The 20,530-nt window shown below is 37.5% G+C and overlaps 1 protein-coding gene across 5 annotated transcripts in view; it reads left to right on the top strand.

Moving 5' to 3' along the window:
- Positions 1-20,530, top strand: part of Thoc2 (THO complex subunit 2) — a 124,357-nt gene that overhangs the window by 81,185 nt on the left and 22,642 nt on the right. For all 5 annotated transcript variants that reach the window (XM_016000141.3, XM_076561613.1, XM_076561614.1 and 2 more), the window contains exons 20-30: positions 3,214-3,331; positions 5,139-5,318; positions 6,955-7,119; positions 10,369-10,644; positions 11,594-11,735; positions 12,168-12,325; positions 17,108-17,236; positions 17,526-17,657; positions 17,747-17,931; positions 18,428-18,606; positions 18,833-18,935. In XM_016000141.3, the coding sequence (XP_015855627.1) occupies positions 3,214-3,331; positions 5,139-5,318; positions 6,955-7,119; positions 10,369-10,644; positions 11,594-11,735; positions 12,168-12,325; positions 17,108-17,236; positions 17,526-17,657; positions 17,747-17,931; positions 18,428-18,606; positions 18,833-18,935 (1,767 nt within the window). The remainder of the gene's footprint in view (positions 1-3,213; positions 3,332-5,138; positions 5,319-6,954; positions 7,120-10,368; positions 10,645-11,593; positions 11,736-12,167; positions 12,326-17,107; positions 17,237-17,525; positions 17,658-17,746; positions 17,932-18,427; positions 18,607-18,832; positions 18,936-20,530) is intronic.

The raw sequence follows: 20,530 nt of genomic DNA on the forward strand, positions 1-20,530 counted from the left end.
TGCTGAGCATTTAGCTGTTCTTCTACCAGCTCTTCTAAAGCCTGACCAGCATGATTTATTCCAATAGGCATTTGGTTATTTAATCGCTCAGAGCAGGGATTTCCTCTATGGCTGCAGGAAAGGTTTGAACTGGATTTGCAACGGGGGCCTGCGTGAGGCCCCTCTGGGAGTTTCCCGAAGACTGAGGCAAAGGATTACCCTGTCTGTCCTTTGTTGATCTACATTCGTTGGTCCAGTGTTTTTGCTTACCACACCTTCTGCATGCTCCAGAAGGAAGGGGCATTCTGTTGCCATTGTTCCTTGAAGAAACATTGTTTCTAGGAATGACCTGTTTACAGTCCCTTTTCAAATGTCCTTGCTTTCCACATCCAAAACATCTAACATTCCTCAAACCTTTTGAAATTGCTTCTCCTACCCCTATATCATCATGCTCATCAGCCTCAACATTAACTGTGTCTCTAATCTAATCTTCCAAAGGTGTAGATCTTGCCCTTAATGGCCTGATTATTCTTTTGCATGCTGCATTCGCATTCTCAAAGGCCAAAGATTCAATTATTGCCTTACTAGCGTCTGAATCCTAGACCATTCTCTTTACTTCTGAAGCCAGTCTTTGTAAAAAATCTGTAAAAGATTCTTTTGGGCCTTGCATAACCTTTGTAAATGACTCAGTTTTTTTCCTGGTTCCTCAATTCTGTCCCATGCATTCAAGGCTGCCGTTCGACATAAAATTAGGGTTTGGACATCACATAAACATTGTGTTTGTACTGAAGCATATTGGCCTTCTCCAATAAGCTGATCCTGGCAAACTTGTATTCCTTTATCCCTCCATTGTTTTTCTATGTTTTTTGCCTCATCCTTATACCACATTAGAAATTGAAGTCTCTGGCTGGGTTCCAGAATAGCTTGTGCAAGGTCCCGCCAGTCCTGTGGTACAATCTTATTATATTATATGTTGACCAAGAGTTTAACATTTGCTTTCCATATGGGGAATGCATGCCATAAGATACTATTGCTTCCTTAAACCTTTTTAAATCCAACATTTCAATTGGAGCCCAAGTATTTTGTGTAGCCATTTGATCAGGCATCTGCTGTACGGTTACAGGATAAATTAAGGGTGATTGTGTGAAAACAGGATTTCTTTCTGCAACCTTATGATCCCGACTTGAAACAACTTCACTGTTAATTTCTTCTGTCTGAATTTTTACAGGTTTAACAAGTTCTTCTAAAGCTGTTATCCTGGCACTTAAATTGACTATCTTTTTAAAATTGCAAAAGGAGGATAAGCATAGTGATAAACTGCATAATTCCAACAATACTAATCTTCTCATATAGTTGTTCCATTGTCAGACTGCCTAAAATTTTGAACAAAACCGAACTTTCTTCCAATGTACACATAAAACCCATTTTTTTTTAATGTGGAAAAAAATTCTCTTTTAAATGGTTTCCTTTAAAATATCTGATATGTTATGACTTACCAAATCTGCATAGAACAGTAGAAATCCAAGGGGATTTTCAAAACAGCCACCTAGTGTCCGAGGTGTAAATCCAGAGAGAGAGAGAGAGAGAGAGGAGAGAGAGAGAGAGAGAGAGAGAGAGACAGACAGACAGACAGACAGACAGACAGACAGACACGCACAAGAAAGCGTAGCCGGCTAAAGCTTAAATCCAGCCACGTGTTCCCTCTTGTGCCGAGTTAAGGCTTGGGTCTGGCTTCCTTAAGCTCCGATCACGTGCGTTGGCTTTACGGGTGGGGCCCTGTTCGGCAGGGCAGGTCTGAGTTGTTTGTAGCACCGGCTTTAAGCAAGCAGGCTTTAAGCAAGCAGCTCACAGTTAGTCCGGCCTGAGGCCAAGCCGACCTAGGCCTGGGCTAGGAAGCCAACCGCTCGGACTAGGGGGCCGCTAGGACTAGGAGGCCGCCCGGCCTGCCGCCCTTGCGGGAAAGCGGACCTGCCGCCAAGCCAAGCTGTTTTTAATGGATTCTTGTCACGTTGGGCGCCAGATGTAGATGTAATCAACTGTCTTATTAAGTAAGAAACACAGAACCAATGTAAAAGAGAAAGCCAAGAGATCAGCCTCAGAGCTAAAATCTCACCCTTCCTCCTGCGGTGGTCTCAGCTTCCCGAAAGAGAGTTATTTCCCTGTGTGTAAGTCGTTTCATAGTCATTCTGCCTTCTCATTGGTTGTAAGCCCAAACACGTGACTGCCTTGTCACTGTCTGTATGTACAGCCCCCCAGGTCTTAAAGGCATATGTCTCCAATGCTGGCTGTATTCCTGAACACACAGAGATCTATGGGATTAAAGGCGTGTGCCAGCACTGCCACGCTCTGTCTATGGCTCTAATAGCTCTGACCCTGAACACACAGATATCTATGGGATTAAAGGCGTGTGCCATCACTGCCACACTCTGTCTATGGCTCTAATAGCTCTGACCCCCGGGCAACTTTATTTATTAACATACAATCAAAATCACATTTCAGTACAATTAGAATACCACCACAAGCAACTATGCTGCTTTTGGTATGGTGTAAGGTGAAATATCACTGCGCAACAGGGTGTGCTCGGACAGAGCTAGCACCTCATAGAACTGCGAGCAAGAAAGGAAGAGACTCGGCGAGGGGGAGGAGGAAAAGAGGGAGCGAACAGACACAAACAGAAAGAGACACAGAGGCAGACAGACAAAAAGTGTGAGAGGGCAAAGGAGCCCCTAAAAGGATATTTCCAGTACCTGCTTTCTCCAGCTAGGCCTCACCTAACGTTTGAAGACCCTTCCAAAATAGTGCCACCAAATTGGGATCAAATCCTTAATACATGAACCCTTGGGGGAACATTTCATAATTATTAACAATCAAAATGGAATGAGAGAGGTCGAGGAGGGGAGTGGAAAAGGGAAGGGAGGATGCAAATGAAAACTGTGAGTAAAAATATGAAGTTTGGGTAAGAGTGTATGAGTATGTTTCTTATTTAATTTTTGTATCTTATTTCCAAAGTTCAAATTAATCCAGGTAAAAAAGCAAAGATAAACATGAAATATTTTCATTGTAGTACTAGAAGTGATACAACTATTTTATTTAAAAAATAAAATTAAAAAACAAGCCTTGGTATTGTCTTTCATTCTTTATTATTTATGTCTAAAGATTCTCAGGATATTAATTATTATGTATTATTTTTCATATTTGAAGTTTTCACTATGGTCTTTTAATTTTTTGTACTAGCTTTGATCTATTAATATTGAAAGAAGTGGTACAAAAAATGGCAGGAATCGAAATTACGGAGGAAATGACAACAGAGCAATTAGAGGCCATGACTGGTGGGGAGCAGCTAAAAGCTGAGGTAAGAATTGCTGTTCCTGTTTATTCAATTTTTAAAATCAAATGTACTATGTTCCCACTATATCTGTGGCTTTGATTTTCAAGGTTTCAATTACCCATGGTTAACCACAATTCAAAATTAAAGAGAAAAAAAAATCCATAAATAAATAAATTAAATATTTTTAGTTTGAGGTCCATTCTGTGTAGAATAATGAAAATCTTTAGCCTTTCTTTTTTTTTTTTTTTTTTTTTTTGGTTTTTCGAGACAGGGTTTCTCTGTGTAGCTTTGCGCCTTTCCTGGAACTCTCTTTGGAGACCAGGCTGGCCTTGAACTCACAGAGATCCACCTGCCTCTGCCTCCCGAGTGCTGGGATTAAAGGCATGTGCCACCACTGCCTGGCTAGCCTTTCTTTTTGTTCACTTTGGCACATAAACTATCCCTTTGGCCAGCATATCCATACTGTACAAGGTACTCAGTAGTGACATAACAGCCAACCTGCTTTATCAATATCAATATCATATATCATATCATATCATATCATATCATATCATATCATATCATATCAATAGTAGTCTTAGTTCTCCATTGGCTGTATTGTAATATGCTTGTATTCAGGTAACCTTTGCTTAAGTTTTTCAATTCTTCACCACTATACGTAAGTGTTGTTTCATCTCATGTCATCATAAGAATGATGACTGCAGTACAATAACATATTGGAGAGTGACCATGTTCACATCACTTTTATTGTATCATTCTGATTGTTTTATTAATTGTTGTTGCTAATTGTTTTCTGTGCCTGATAAAGCTTTGTCATAGCAATATATGCATAGAAAAATCACAATTTGTGTAGAATTTGTTACCATCTGCAGTTTTCATTTATCCACTGTGGGTTCTGGAACATACTTGCCACACACAGGTAAATAGACCATACTGTACGTGTGGTTATAGTATAGAATTCGAACAGTATATAAGTACCTAAAGCCTAATGTCAAAGCAATATGTGTTCTCTCAAAACCACTGCTACATTTTTTTAAAGAGCTGTGATATACTAGTAATTGGATCTTAAGAGAAAAACCAACAACAACTGAAAGTATAAAAGACAATAACTTATATCTGTACTGAAGAGAAATACTAGATCTTCCATTTTCCTTGATATTTTCACTGGAATAAATCTTTATCACAGTCTATTAAGTCTCTTCACCGAATGAAAAATAATCCTTTATAAAAGACTACAGAGTGGAGAATTGAAACAATAAGTTTAAACACAGTTGAGTTACCATTAGATAGATTATATTCAATAATAGTATCATTAAAGCAAATTTGTTAAGGAGAATGAATATAAGATACAGAAATGCTTTATTTTATTCTGGTGTTGTTATATGTTAAGCCAGACATTTCTTTTATTCTAATTTTTTTGAGACAGGTTCCCTTATAGCCCAAGCTGGCCTTGAACTTGTGTAGTTAAGGATGGTCTTGAACTCTTGATCCCCCTTGTGCTGCATTTCTGGTGCTTGGATTGTAACTCCTAGCTCAGAAATGTTTTAAAAGATTATGTCTCGCCGGGCGGTGGTGGCGCACGCCTTTAATCCCAGCACTCGGGAGGCAGAGCCAGGTGGATCTCTGTGAGTTCGAGGCCAGCCTGGGCTACCAAGTGAGCTCCAGGAAAGGCGCAAAGCTACGCAGAGAAACCCTGTCTCGAAAAAAAAAAATAAAATAAAAAATAAATAAATAAAAGATTATGTCTCAGCTTTTTTCTGTCTCTCTTTCCAGTGAGACAGCATGGAGTATATTACATAGAACATTAACTTTGTGTCTTCTGTTTATGCAGGGTGGTTATTTTGGCCAGATCAGAAACACTAAAAAATCTTCTCAGAGATTAAAGGATGCACTACTAGATCATGATCTTGCTCTTCCTCTCTGTTTACTTATGGCTCAGCAGAGGAATGGGGTAATTTTTCAAGAGGGTGGAGAAAAACACTTGAAACTTGTGGGAAAGCTGTATGACCAGGTGAGTGAATGAGTCTTTGGTGTGTGTGCGGGGTTTTCTTTAATCCTGATAAAATAGAGATTGTGATGTCATTTGAAACATCATTTGTACATAGTATATGAATGTGAAACATCTCTAATGTCAAATACGCTTTTCCTAAATAGGGCCTCTATTTCTGTGCAAATTATGATAGTTAAGAGATGGTGTGTAGGAGATGATATGTGTAAGGTTTGCAGTTAATTAGACATTCCATCTTATGAAAGGCCATTAGCAAATTGCTTGCCTTCCTTTTTGATCTCTGGAAGTCTGTAATTTCAGTTGCAGCACAGTACATATTATCTCTTATTTCTTAATAATAAGATTACTAATACTTAAACACATTTTGTTGACTAATAAAATATTTTTGTGTGTAATATAATTCTATAAACAATGACAAAGGAATTGACTTCTCGTTGCTTATGTATATTGTTTCATAGGATTTTAGATAAATGTTTTGAGAGTCCTTTGGATAATCCTTGGTTAGCAACTCAAAAGAGGGGCTTCTCATACCTATTGTTGGAGTTTTTGTTAGATAGTCTATAGCTCTCAAGGGGAGTATTGTCAGCTCAGATGGGAAATTTTCATTAAAACTATATTTAAACATTGATTTACATGTATTATAGGTATCTTTATGTAGATAATTAATAGTTATGATTCCTTATGACTTTTTAAGACATCCGCCCTTTTTCTGTGTTTACTTTCCTCCCTTTCCTGAGTTAAAATCCCCTTGTTCTCTCCATTTCCCCCTTGAAGTCACTTGAATCTTGTTCCTCCTCTCTCTATTGTTCCCCCCACCATAGTGGTCCCTTTTGACTTTCCTGATTTCTGCTGTTACTCTAGGTTTTATATCCATAGTTGAAGATGTAGCTCAGGCTAGCCTTGAGCTTATAATGGCTTTCTGCTTCCTGGGTACTGGGTTATAGATATGTGTCACTGTGCCTAGAGAGTGCATGCTCTCTCACCTTTTTTAGAGCCACATAGAAAATATATTTGACTAAGTATGTGTCTATATAAGCCTTGTTTTAATTTAAATATTTTATTTGACATCTAGTGATTGTATATGTTAATAGGGTACATTGTCATAATTCAGTACATGTATATAATGTGTAAATGATAAATTTGGTAATTTGTATTTTCATCTTTTTAAACATTTGTGGTGAGAAATATTGAACTCTTTTCTTCTAGATCTTTATAAGCTATGTCACAAATTGCAATAAGCTATAGCCAGTCTGTGCTGGCTATACATCACTAGAACTTACTTCTCCTAGTAAATAAATGTGTTTTAGTATTAAAAATCCCACACCTCCCTATCCCTTTTCCAGTGACACTCTTAGCTCCTAGTATCTACTCTTCTTCTCGTTACTTTTGCAAGAGTCACCATTAATGTAGGTTTTATGTATAAGTGGGAATAGGTGAAAATTGCCTTTCTGTTGTTCATTTATTTCACTGAACACAGTGCCCTTCATTTCTGTCTCTGCCTGTACTGTTAAAATCTGGATTCTTAATTTTCAATCAAAATTCTGTTAAAGTAACATATTTTAATCATTTGTAAAAGGTTTATATTGGTTTTATAAAATGTTAACATCTGGGTTTTTTTTTTGTCTCATTTTTAATTTAGTGTCATGATACCCTAGTACAGTTTGGTGGGTTTTTAGCATCCAATCTAAGTACAGAAGATTATATAAAGCGAGTGCCTTCAATTGACGTGCTCTGTAATGAATTTCATACACCTCACGATGCAGCATTTTTTCTGTCTAGGCCAATGTATGCACACCATATTTCGGTAAGTAGAAACATCTTCATTGGCTTTCAAGAGTAATTCTAAATTGTCACAGAAATATTTGATTTTTGAATACACATCAGTTTGATAAATACAGATTGTCTCTCCTGGAGAATTACTCTGATGTTCTGTTACTATTCTTGTCTCAACCGTGAGCAATGAAATGCTGCTTTATAAAACAGGTCTTCTTGATTCCTTTCCCCACAGGGCCACAGTCAATTCATGGAGACCCAACATATTCTCCATTTTCCGTTTACTTGGATTCTGGCCTTTTTGCTCTTTGTTTTTAGTTTTACACTGTGGTTTTCACTCCAATTTATGGCGTGAAATGGTTTAATTCTATACTGTAAGTGGTATCAGTACCCTTCTCTTCAACTAAGATTCCCTCTTTATTCCCTGTAGGGACGCTGATGTGTAACAGAGGTATATCAAAAGACACTAGGGGGAAATGATGAGTTTATCTGATCGTGTAACTGAGCCTACTGTGTTCATGTTTACTTAGGAACTGCTCCTTCAATGGCACAGTGCAGCAATTCCTGTCCTGTATATTCTAGAGGGATAATGGGAACAAAGGAGACTTTTGTTCTCCTTTAGAATCTATCATTCCAGAGAATTCCATGCTATTTATGTATAGTTAATGTCTTGCACTCTTACTCTGACCGCATCAGAGAAGTCTCACCCATAAAAACATAGCATCTGACTTCTTGAAGAACTTAGGTGGAATAATTCCTTCATCTCAGGAGTTTCATATTGCATTTTACTATTCTGAGAACACCTAATCAGTGGTAATGAATCCTAGCAAACAGGAATACCTGGTTGGCTGAGGTTGGCCGAGGTTGGCCGAGGTTGGCCGAGGTTGGCCGAGGTTGGCCGAGGTTGGCCGAGGTTGGCCGAGGTTGGCCGAGGTTGGCCGAGGTTGGCCGAGGTTGGCCGAGGTTGGCCGAGGTTGGCCGAGGTCGGCCGAGGTTGGCTGAGGTTGGCTGAGCTATTCCTGATCAAAAATGGAGCAGGTCATTCATACCTATGACTTACATTTTTTTTTTTTTGCTATGAAAAATGTTATTTGTCTTTGAAGAGTTGAAAATCTAATAAAAGATATGTCATTTCCTTCTCGGGGTTTAGGGAGAAATAAATACACGGTGGCATTTATTTATTCCAGGCACTAATAAGTGTCCCCCAACTCACCCACGTAGGCAACATGCCTCTTTGGAAAGGGAGTGCCTCAGCAGCCTAAGGTGCAATTGGATGGGCATCCACACTCCCTTAACTTTGCTTTTTAGGTGAAACCCTCTCAGTGACCCTTGATGAATGAGGGAAATGTATAAGAAATTGATGAGAGGGCTGGAGATATGGCATACAGAGTACCCAAACTTGGTTCCTAGCATCTCTGTGGGGAGAGTCTCAGCTGCACACAATTCCAGTTCCAGGGGATCCAATATCCTCTGGCCTCCACAGGTACCCATATACATGCAACACATACACACATATTCTGTCTCTATTTGCCTCTGTGTGTGTGTGTCTATCTGCCTGCCTGCCTGTCTGTCTGTCTCTCTTTCTCTTTCTCTCTCTCATACACACACACAGGCACAGAAAGAGAAGACACAGCAATTAAAAATAAAACCTGTCTTTTAAAATGCTGAGAGAGGAAAAGTAGGTAACTGCAGGTTCCCCTCAGTCAATTGGCTACCACAGGCTCTCCTTTGGAAGTTATTCAACCAATAATGATTAGATTCTTGGCCTGACAAAAAGCTTTTTGGGCATAAATGAGAAGTATAGTGGTACCCTTTAATTCTCTGTTTGAGTGAAGATGTAAACCTAAGTGTTAGTTTAATTTAGATAAGGGAACTTGGCATTGTAGATGAAGTATAACTATCTTTTTGATCAGGCTTATTTTCTTTCTGATCAAATTCTAGTGGAATGCCTACCAATAGAAGTCACAGATTCAGGAACACAGAAATACGAAGATTGGTGCTAATTCAGTCTTCTCATACCTGTAACTTCAGTTTTACTTTTAATCATTGAGCCTCATCTTGAAACAGATTGGAAATGGAGGTTTTCCTTGCTCCCATTGGTCTAGAGATTTCCCACTTAGGTAGTAAGATTGTCATATGCAAGTATTTTCAGTACTGTTTGATCTCATAACTTGTTAGAATCTCAGCAGATGTCATTCTGTTCATCTAAATTCATATTAGTTACCTTCAGCAAAATCTATTTTCTAAATTTAACATCCCTTTTACCCTAGTTATTGTTCTTCTTGGTCTCTGATATAATTGGTATACTTTCCTATTGCTAATGTTTTTTGTAGCTTTATCAGTTCTATAGTTTCAGTAGTTCATAGCATGCTCTCTAGCATGGGAATAAAAAGAAACAAATAATCCTACTTCTAGAACAATTAGAGGATTCCTGAATTGTGCTTGACATACCATTGAATGCAGTGGACTTCATATGCTTTTAGTCCAGCTGAGAGTATTACCTGTCAGTGCAGAACTGAAACAGGACCTTTGGCTGACAATCATCTGGTTTGGGGTTACATATTTAGCATGAACTGAATGATTTCAATGTTTTTCTAATACAAAGAAGCAACTGGTCATAGGACTTTTAGATTCACGTTAAGGGTGATGCCTAAACCAAGTAAAATTTTCTTGGCAAGAGGTCTTTCATTATAAAATGGCTGAAAGACATGAGACAGTATATTAACTTTTTTTGTTGCATTTGACATATATTCTATGAACTAAAAATTATAGATTTTATTTTTACCTGATATAATTAAATGTATAGCCTTCCTCTGATTCCTTAATTAGGACACACCAGTCAGGACAAAACAAAACAACAACAAAAAACTGTAGCGTCAGTTCTCACACAATTTCAATTTAATTTACTGCAGGTACTTATGGAAAATTTTATTTGGCTTGGCAGTAGACTAAAGTAGCTGGTCGCTCTGTATGGAATGTTGTCAGTTTCAGCATTGAAGTCTTGCATTCTGGGAAACTCCTAAGTCTCTGGCAAAACTGGACATTTGGTCACTGAGGTAGTAGTCTCAGTAACTTTTTTATAACCTTTCTTAGTGGCAGTCCAGCTTCTTGACATATGCCCTATTGGAGTTAGTAGGTCAAATTATATTGAAAAGAAACTTCTAGTTGAGAACATGAAACTAAGGATTGGAACAGATTTCAGAGATAATTTATCTTGGAATAGCTAGAATTGTCATTACAGTTTTGTATAAGTGATATGTTTTAACTTTTTTATCTCTAGTCAAAATACGATGAACTTAAAAAATCAGAAAAGGGAAGTAAACAGCAACATAAAGTCCATAAATACATTACATCATGTGAGATGGTGATGGCTCCTGTCCATGAAGCAGTGGTCTCCTTACACGTTTCCAAAGTCTGGGATGATATCAGCCCTCAGTTCTACGCTACATTTTGGTCATTGACAATGTATGACCTTGCAGTTCCACATACCAGCTATGAAAGAGAAGTCAATAAACTTAAAGTCCAGATGAAAGCGATTGATGACAATCAGGAAATGGTAGGTTTTATTGTAGCAACACAAGTGCAATAATTGTGATATTTATGCAGTATTGTCCCTGCAAGTTCAAGATTCTTGATTCTACAGTCTTATTGCTCTATAATATTTTAAGTAGATTTAATGGTAACCTCTCAATGGGTTGGGCAGGATTTTAGCAAATGGATGGAAATTATGATTAGGGAATAAAAAACATTCATGTCTTTTCTGCTAAACACTATCAAAGCAACCTAAGGTGATTTGTTTGTTTCCTATTTCAAGAACAGTAGAAGTTCCCAAAGGATTATTATTATACATTATTGTGTGTGTATATGTATATAATCTAGCAAATACAGGGAGTAGTATGGGCTTTAAGGAGACCTCTTTTACTCTACTGAATGGGCTTGATGATGTATTTGAAAAACGAAGTTGGTAACAAATTGGGCATATACTGAAAATCAGGCAGAATAGTAAATATGATACAATTCGGAGCTTGTTTAGATACTTCAGCTGGGAAGTAAGAGATGTAAAAATGGTACCTTAGAAAGATTATGGGAGTAATATTAAGAGTGCTTTTGATAAGAGGATCTAATCTAGGGCTAGATACTGGCTGCATGTCTTTCTGGGTACTTGGCTATATGGTACTGAGAATATAGGTTATGCTAGAGACAGTGGCAATACATATGACTTGTAAACAAGTGAGATATTTGAATGAAAGAAAGTCAAAGATGACTTCATTTTTGCCTCAGAATGATACCACCACTGTTTGGAAGGTGACGTGTTCAAAAGATGTCTGAAGACTCTGTGATACTGATTTGGATGTGTTGAATGGAAGGAAAATTATTCAGTAACACCTAATGTATAATCATGCTAAAATAATTATAAAGTATAATCATTTTTCTCTTTAAAGACTTAATGCATGAAGGGAGGCAATGTAGATACAGTTAGAAAAATATGTGACTTTACTTTGTAGCCTCCAAATAAGAAGAAAAAAGAGAAGGAACGCTGCACAGCCCTTCAGGACAAGCTTCTTGAAGAAGAAAAGAAGCAGATGGAACATGTTCAGAGAGTTCTTCAGAGACTAAAATTGGAAAAAGACAACTGGCTTTTAGCAAGTAAGTTGTTGGGATTGTACATTCCTGCTGCTATTAAATTGCAAAAGCAAACATTTCTAACTTTGGAGGTGTTCAAGTGATTATGTTCATATTCAGTTCTGTTCACTGTTCCCTTCATTAGTTATTTATTACAGCACAATCAACTTCATATGTTCACCAAAGTGACTGATGATTCAGTTGGCAATTGAAATAAAATTAGCTTATAATGATAATATTGGCAGCTTAGTATTCAGATTTTCTCTATAGAGTTGTATTTCTTGGAAATTGTAGATTGAAAAGTGTCCATAGAGTTGAGTGATTATGAAGTTTTATCACATAGTATGTGGTTTTATAGCATTCCGTACACTGCAGTTAAAATGTTGTCATGTTTGGTAGCCTTGACGCACTTGAGGAAGAAGATTACTGCTTAATACATTTTTCTTTTATTTTTAGAGTCAACCAAAAATGAGACCATCACAAAATTTCTACAGCTGTGTATATTTCCTCGCTGCATTTTCTCAGCAATAGATGCTGTGTACTGTGCTCGTTTTGTTGAATTGGTACATCAACAGAAAACTCCAAATTTTTCCACACTTCTTTGCTACGACCGAGTAAGTTCTTATTGCAACCTTAAAAAAATAAAATCTCACACAAAGACAGCTAAGTATTTATCATAAACTCTAGAGGTATTATATATATATTGAATACCATGATATTTTTTTTCTGTCTTGTTTTGTTTTTCGAGACAGGGTTTATCTGTATAACAGTCCTGGCTGTCCTGGAACTCACTCTGTAGACCAGGCTGGACTAGAAGTCACAGAGATCCACCTGTCTCTGCCTCCCCCTCCAAGGCATGCACCACCACACCCAGCTGAATAGTGTGATCTTTTTTATTATTATTATTATTTAAGAAATTTTAAAATTCATTTTACATACCAACCACAGATCTCCCTCTCATCCCTCCTCCTGCTTCCCTGCAGCCTCCCCAACTCCACATCCTTTCCTCCAAAAGGGTATGGGCCCCCATAGGGAGTCAACAGAGTTTAGTACATTCAGTTGAGGCAGGACCAAGGCCCTCCCCCTGCATCAAGGGTGAGCAAGGCGTCCCACCATAGGTAATAGGCTCCAGAAAGCCAGCTCATGCACCAGGGATAGATCCTGATCCCACTGCCAGGGGCCTCTCAAACAGACCTAGCTACGCAACTGTCTCCCATATGCAGAAAGCCTAGTCCAGTCCCATACACGCTCCACAGCTGTTGGTCTAAAGTTCATGTGTTCCCACGAGCTTGGTTCACTTGTCTCTGTAGATTTCCACATCATGATCTTGACCCTCCACCCCCTTTACTCATATAATCCTTCTCCCCTCTCTTTGACTGGATTCCCAGAGGAGCTTGGGCTGGTGCTTGGCTGTGGATCTTTGCATCTGCTTCCATCAGTTGCTGGATGGAGGCTCTATGATGACAGTTAGGGTGTTCACCAATCTGATGACTGGGGTAAGCCAGTTCCGGCACCTTCTCCACTATTGCTAGGAGTCTAATCTGGGGTCGTCTTTGTGGATACCTGGGAACTTCCCTAGCACCAGGTTTCTCCCTTACCCCATAATGTCTCCCTCTATCAAGATATCTTTCATTGCTTTCCCACTCTGTCTCTCCCCCAGATCGGCCATCCCATTCCCTCATGTTCTCATCCCCCATCCCCTACCCTCTATTGTCCCTCCTCCCCAATTTACTCATGGAGATCTCATCTATTTCCCCTTCCCAAGGCGATCCATGCATCCTTCTTAGGGTCTTTCTTGTTTCCTAGCTTCTTTGGAGCTGTGTATGGGTTGTAGTCTGATTATTCTTTGTTTTACATCTAGTATTCACTTCTGAGTGAGTACATACTGTGTTTGTTTTTCTGGGTCTGGGTCACCTCACTCAAGATGATATTTTCTAGTTCCATTCATTTGCCTGCAAATTTCATGATGTTATTGTTTTTTTTTTTTTACAGCTGAGCAGTACTCCATTGTGTATATGTACCACATTTTCTTAATCCATTCTTCAGTTGAGGGGCATCTAGGTTGTTTCCAGGTCCTGGTTATTACGAATAATGCTGCTATGAACATAGTTGAGCAAGTGTCCTTGTGGTATGATTGAGCATTTCTTGGGTATATGCCCAAGAGTGATATCATTGTGTCTTGAGGTAGATTGATTCCCAATTTTCTCAGAAACCGCCATACTGATTTCCAAAGTGGCTGTACAAGTTTGCATTCCCACCATCAGTGGAGGAGTGTTCCCCTTGCTCCACATCCTCTCTAACATAAGCTGTCTTCAGTGTTTATGATCTTAGCCATTCTGACAGGTGTAAGATGGTATCTCAGAGTTGTTTTGATTTGCATTTTCCTGATGATTAAGGATGTTGAGCAATTCCTTAAATGTCTTTCGGCCATTTGAGTTTCCTCTGTTGAGAATTCTCTGTTTAGTTCTATAGCCCATTTCTTAATTGGAGTGTTGGGCATTTTGATGTCTAATTTCTTGAGTTCCTTATATATTCTGGAGATCAGCCCTCTGTCATATGTGGGGTTGGTGAAGATCTTTTCCCATTCTGTAGGTTGTCCCTTTGTCTTATTGACTGTGTCCTTTGCCTTACGGAAGCTTTTCAGTTTCAGGAGGTCCCATTGATTGTCGATCTCAGTGTATGTGCTACTGGTGTATTTAGGAAGTGGTCTCCTGTGCCAGTGCGTTGAAGGCTACTTCCTATTTTCTCTTCTATCAGATTCAGTGTAGCTGGATTTATGTTGAGATCTTTGACCGTTTGAACTTGAGTTTTGTGCATGGTGATAGATATGGATCTGTTTGCAATCTTCTGCATGTTGTCATCCAGTTATGCCAGCATCATTTGTTGAAGATGCTTTCTATTTTTCTATTGTATAGTTTTTGGCTTCTTTCTCAAAAAATCAGGAGTTCATAGGTGTGTGGATTAATGTCAGGGTCTTCAATTCGATTCCATTGGTCCACATGTCAGTTTTTATGCCAAAATCAAGCTGTTTTTATTACTATAGCTCTAAAGTAGAGCTTGAAGTCAGGGATGGTGATGCCTAAAGAAGTTGCTTTATTGTAAAGGATTCTTTTAGCTTTCCTGGGTTTTTTATTTTTTTTCCTGTGAAGTTGAGTATTGTTCTTTCAAGGTCTGTGAAGAATTGTATTGGGATTTTGATGAAGATTGCATTGAATCTGTAGATTGATTTTGGTAAGATTGGCTTTTTTTTATTATGTTGGTTCTACCTATCTATGAGCATGGGAGATCTTTCTATTTTCTAATATCTTTTTCAATTTCTGTCTTCAAGGACTTAAAGTGCTTGTCATACAGGTCTTTCACTTGTTTGGTTAGAGATATTTTATATTATTTGTGGCTATTGTAAATGGTGATATTTCTCTGATTTCTTTCTTTTTTGTTTTTTGTTTGTTTGTTTTTTTCTTGTTTTTTGTTTTTTCAAGACAGGGTTTCTCTGTAGTTTTGGTGCCTGTCCTGGATCTCGCTCTGTAGACCAGACTGGCCTCAAACTCACAGAGATCTGACTGGCTCTGTTTCCTGAGTGCTGGGATTAAAGGTGTGTGCCACCACCACCCAGCCTCTGATTTCTTTTTCAGCCCATTTATCATTTGTTTATAGGAGGGCTACTGATTTTTTTTTGAGTTAATATTCTATCCTGCCACATTACTGAAGGAGTTTATCAGTTTTAGGAGTCCCCTGGTAGAATTTTTGGTGTCACTTATGTATACTATCATATCATCTACAAATAGTGAAAGTTTGACTTCTTCCTTTCCAATTTGTATCTCCTTGATCTTCTTTTGTTGTCTTATTCCTCTAGCTAGGACTTGGAGTACAGTATTGAATAGATAGGAGCAGAATGGACAGCCTTGTGTTGTTCCTAATTTTAGTAGAATTGCTTTGAGTTTCTCTCCATTTAATTTGATGTTGGCTGTCGGCTTTGTGTAAATTGTCTTTATTATATTTAGGTATGTTCCTTGTATCCTGATCTCTCCAAGACCTTTATCATAAAGGGGTTTTGGATTTTGTCAAAGGCTTTTTCAGCATCTAGTGGGATGATCATGTGTTTTTTTTCTTCTAATTTGTTTATATGATGGATTACATTGACAGATTTTTGTATGTTGAACAATCCCTCCATCTCTGGGATGAAACCTACTTGATCATGGTAGATGATATTCTTGATGTGTTCTTTGATTCGGTTTGCCAGTATTTGATTATTTTTGCATCAATGTTTATGAGGGAGATTGGTCTGTAATTCTTACTTTGTTGAATCTTTGTGTTGTTTGGTTATCAGGGTAACTGTAGCCTCATAAAAAGAGTTTGACAATGTTTCTTCTGTTTCTCTTGTGTGGAACAATTTGAGAAGTATTGGTTGAATAGCATGATTTTAAGAGCCAAGTCCTTGACCTTAAACACTAGTTCTACTTATTTCTAACTAGATATTTAACCTCTCTATGCCTTAGTCTTTCTTTCTATAAAAAGGGACCTGCTGTGTATTATTTAGCTGAGGGTTAAATGTATCACTGCCTATAAAAACCCTAGGAAATTATGATTATTGCACTCAAGGTTAACCTACTCACTCAAGATTTGATTTGAGTAATTTTGAATCTTTAGAAGTAAGTTTCTCTACTCTTAACTTTCACTTCTCACCACAAAACTAAAGAAAACAACCTTCAACCCAAATAAAAGAATTTATATATTCACACCACATAAAAACAGGCAAGCATTTTAATGTTGCCGTATTCATAGATTTTTCATGTGGCCTTTTTTGGGTAAGAAATGTTTTATTCATTTTATATACCAACCACAGGTCCCTCTCTCTTCCCTCCTCCTGCTCTCTCTTACCCCAGCCTTCCCCTCAATTCTCCAAAATGGGGAGTTGAGGGGAAGGCTGACTCCCATGGGGAGTCAGCAAAACCTGGCACATTCAGTTGAGGCAGATTGGCCTCTTTCTTATATTAGTGCATTTGTGAGGTAGAAATATGTGTGTTATAGCATGTCTGCTGCATATTTCTAAATTTTGTCATCTTTGCTTTTGCCTACTATCTATTCAGTCTCAGTCCTGAATGGCTAAGTCTTCAAGAAGCTATTATATAATAATAATAATAATAATAATAATAATAATAATAATAATAATAATAATAGCCTTTTCCTTTATCATCACCCAGAATTCTCCATAAAACTTTACTTGAATGCTTTATGATTGCTCTTTTCCCACAGAATATAGAGTCACACATTTGTGAATATAAAAGGAGAAAGTACATTTTTGACTAAATTTCTCTGTTTATTTTAATTTCCTAAAATAATAGTCTTTTAATATTTTCAGTTAGTTTGACTTTCTTTTTCAAACATTCTTCTTCTAGGTATTTTCTGACATAATTTACACAGTTGCAAGCTGTACTGAAAATGAAGCTAGTCGGTATGGGAGATTTCTCTGCTGCATGTTAGAGACGGTGACCAGGTGGCATAGTGATAGAGCCACATATGAAAAGGTATATGATTAATAAATATGCTGATGTTTTACCTGTGTGTAGAATGATTGCTTCAAATTGGTCCGTTTTCAAACAATTTAAGATTCAGGTATAAAATGATACTTAAAACCACAATTAGTATATTATTAAAAAGTAGAATTTTTTTTATTCTATTGCAACTTGATATTTCAAGTTATTATCATTGGCTAATCTGAACCTTTCTTTCATATCTGGTCACTTATCTGGTCTCATTCTCCTGTTTTGTGGGATAAATTTTACCTCTAAAAATGAGAAACTTATTTTTCCTTAGGAATGTGGAAACTATCCAGGATTCCTTACTATATTACGGGCAACTGGATTTGATGGTGGAAATAAAGCTGATCAATTAGATTATGAAAATTTTCGACATGTTGTACATAAATGGCATTACAAACTTACCAAGGTAAAAAAAAGTGGATATTTTTGAAAGGTAATTTTTTTCCTCTTCATACCTGTATTTTATGATAATAGATCTTTAAATGTCTATTATAGGCATCGGTACATTGCCTTGAGACAGGCGAATATACTCACATCAGGAATATATTGATTGTGCTAACAAAAATACTTCCTTGGTACCCAAAAGTTTTGAATCTGGGTCAGGCCTTGGAAAGAAGAGTGAATAAAATATGCCAAGAAGAAAAAGAAAAGAGGCCAGATCTATATGCATTGGCTATGGGGTAACACAATTATACTTTAATGTGATTTATGAGACTAGATTATAGAAGGATTCTGAAGATTTGAAAATGTTTTACAATGTTGAAGTCTTATCTTCTGCTTTACTTCAGGAGATTATGGGAGATTATGCGATCATGTTCCCACAGGCTGGTGAGAGTTGTCACTTCTGATTATCAACTTCCGGTCTATACTGGATGATAGTTTTAAAAGCCACATATAATATTTCTTGAAATGGGGGAAATGCTATTTTGTCATAGTTACCATATCTTGAGGAGCAAAAAGAAAAAATCTCTCTAGTTAAAGAACTAGTTTATTTTGAAAGAATGACTTTAAGTTTTAGAACACTCTAAAGACATTGAGGAATATACTGAAAAGTAGTACTTTATTTTATAGAACCAAGTAGTAGAGTGAATAATTTGCTAATTTTATTCTACTAAACCCTATATTTGTGTTTTTTGATTTGTGTATGTGTATTTAAACACTTTGTGCGACTTTCAGCTACTGGGGGCTGTTGAAATGTAGAAAGTCACACATGATACCTGAAAATGAATTTCATCACAAAGATCCTCCTCCAAGGAATGCTGTTGCCAGTGTACAAAATGGGCCTGGTGGTGGGACTTCGTCATCATCCCTAGGAAGTGCATCTAAATCGGATGAAAGTGGTACTGAGGAGACTGGTATGCTTATTTATATATACTTATAAATAATATATTAAAATATTTTATCACATGATAATTACAATGCAAGCCTCATATTGCTTTTTATTTCCTTGCTTATGAGTATGTAACTATTAAGAAATAATCAGCCTCTTGAATCTTCTAATTATCCACTAATCATTTTGATGTGAAGTCATAGTTTATGTTTACAGTTTTCTAACAAAAACCTTGTTTTTATTTATTTCAGATAAACCAAGGGAGAGATCTCAGTGTGGTACAAAAGCTGTTAATAAGGCTTCTAGTACCACACCAAAAGGGAATTCAAGCAATGGAAATAGTGGCTCTAACAGGTAAGAATACTTACTGTGCCATATGTCACAATTCTAAATTCCCTTGTGTGTGTATGTGTGTGGGTGTGTGGGTGTGTGTATGATGGGTGGATGTGTGTGGGTGATGGGTGTGCATGCCACAATGTGTGTGGAGGTCTAGCCTCAGATGTTACACCACACCTGTGCCTTGTTTGAAATGGATTCACTTTGCTACCTCTACCAGGCCAGCTGGCCTGTGAGCATTTGAAGACTCTTTCCTCTGCCTCCCATTTTACCATAGGAGCCAGTGGGATTACAGATGAGTGATTTTGTGCTGGTCTTTATGTGGGTTCTGGACAGTTGAGCATGGCAAAGTGCTGTACAAACACAAGCCATCTCCCTAACTCCAAAATTCTCTCATTAAAAAAAAAAATTACCTTTTAACTAAACATACAGACTTAAGGGTTCTATTGTGGCATTTCCATATGTATGTCTCATACTTTATTCTAATTGCCCTCCAGTGTCTTCCCTTCTTCTCACTGTCTCCTACTAGTCACCTTATTTCCAAATAATTTCCCTCCTGTCTTATATCACATGTATTCTATTATCTTCCTTTATGCCTCGTGTCTCTCTCTTAAGATGTGTCTAAGGAGTAAAGGTTTTCTTTTTCTTTCTTTTTTTTTAATCCTTGTTCTGTATTCCCTGAAGGTTAAAACTTTGGGAAATCTTTCTGTAAACTCCTCCTCATCCAATGCATCCATTCCCACCAAAAGAAATGCCTACTAAATGCAATTTCATGTTATTTAACTTAAAATACAATCTTTTCTATAAATCTTTGGTTTTTCGAGACAAGGTTTCTCTGTGTAGCTTTGTGCCTTTCCTGGAACTCACTTGGTAGCCCAGGCTGGCCTCGAACTCACAGAGATCCGCCTGGCTCTGCCTCCCGAGTGCTGGGATTAAAGGCTTGTGCCACCACCGCCCGGCTTTTTCTATAAATTTAAAAAAAAAGAAAAGATGTGTTTTTCTTGGTCCCTTTTCTAGTTTCATGATGATATATACATACTTTAGGTTCCACGTATAAAACAAAACATGTTATTTGCTCTTTCAGCCTGGCTAATTTCAATTAATGTAAATATTTCTAGTTGAATCCATTTTCTAGCAAATGCCATCATTTCAGTTTTCATTTTGTATGTACACCACATTTTCTTTATCTATGAATCTGTTAATAGACACATAGGCTGGCTCCATTTATTGTGACTAGTGCAGCAATAAACAAAAATGTGCAAGTATCTCCATGTTATGTTGACTTGTAGAGTCCTTTGGGTATATATATATATACTCAGGAGTGGAATAGCTGAGGTAGTTTTATTCTTAAACCTGTACACTGACTTCTATAGGAGCTGCACCAGTTAAGATTCCCACTAGCAATTTGTAAGTGTAACTTTTTATCCACATTCTCACCAACTTTTGTTCTTGTTCATTTTTCTTGATGAGAGCCATTCTGACTGGTTCAAAGCAGTTTTAATTTTCATTTCTCTGATGGCTAAAATGTTGAACACCTTTTCAAGTATATATTGGTCATTCATACTCCTTTTATGAGCAGTTTATCAACCCATTTATTTACCGACCTATTTATT

This window comes from Peromyscus maniculatus, chromosome X (assembly GCF_049852395.1).
Source record: "Peromyscus maniculatus bairdii isolate BWxNUB_F1_BW_parent chromosome X, HU_Pman_BW_mat_3.1, whole genome shotgun sequence".
In the NCBI taxonomy this organism is placed as follows: domain Eukaryota; kingdom Metazoa; phylum Chordata; class Mammalia; order Rodentia; family Cricetidae; genus Peromyscus; species Peromyscus maniculatus.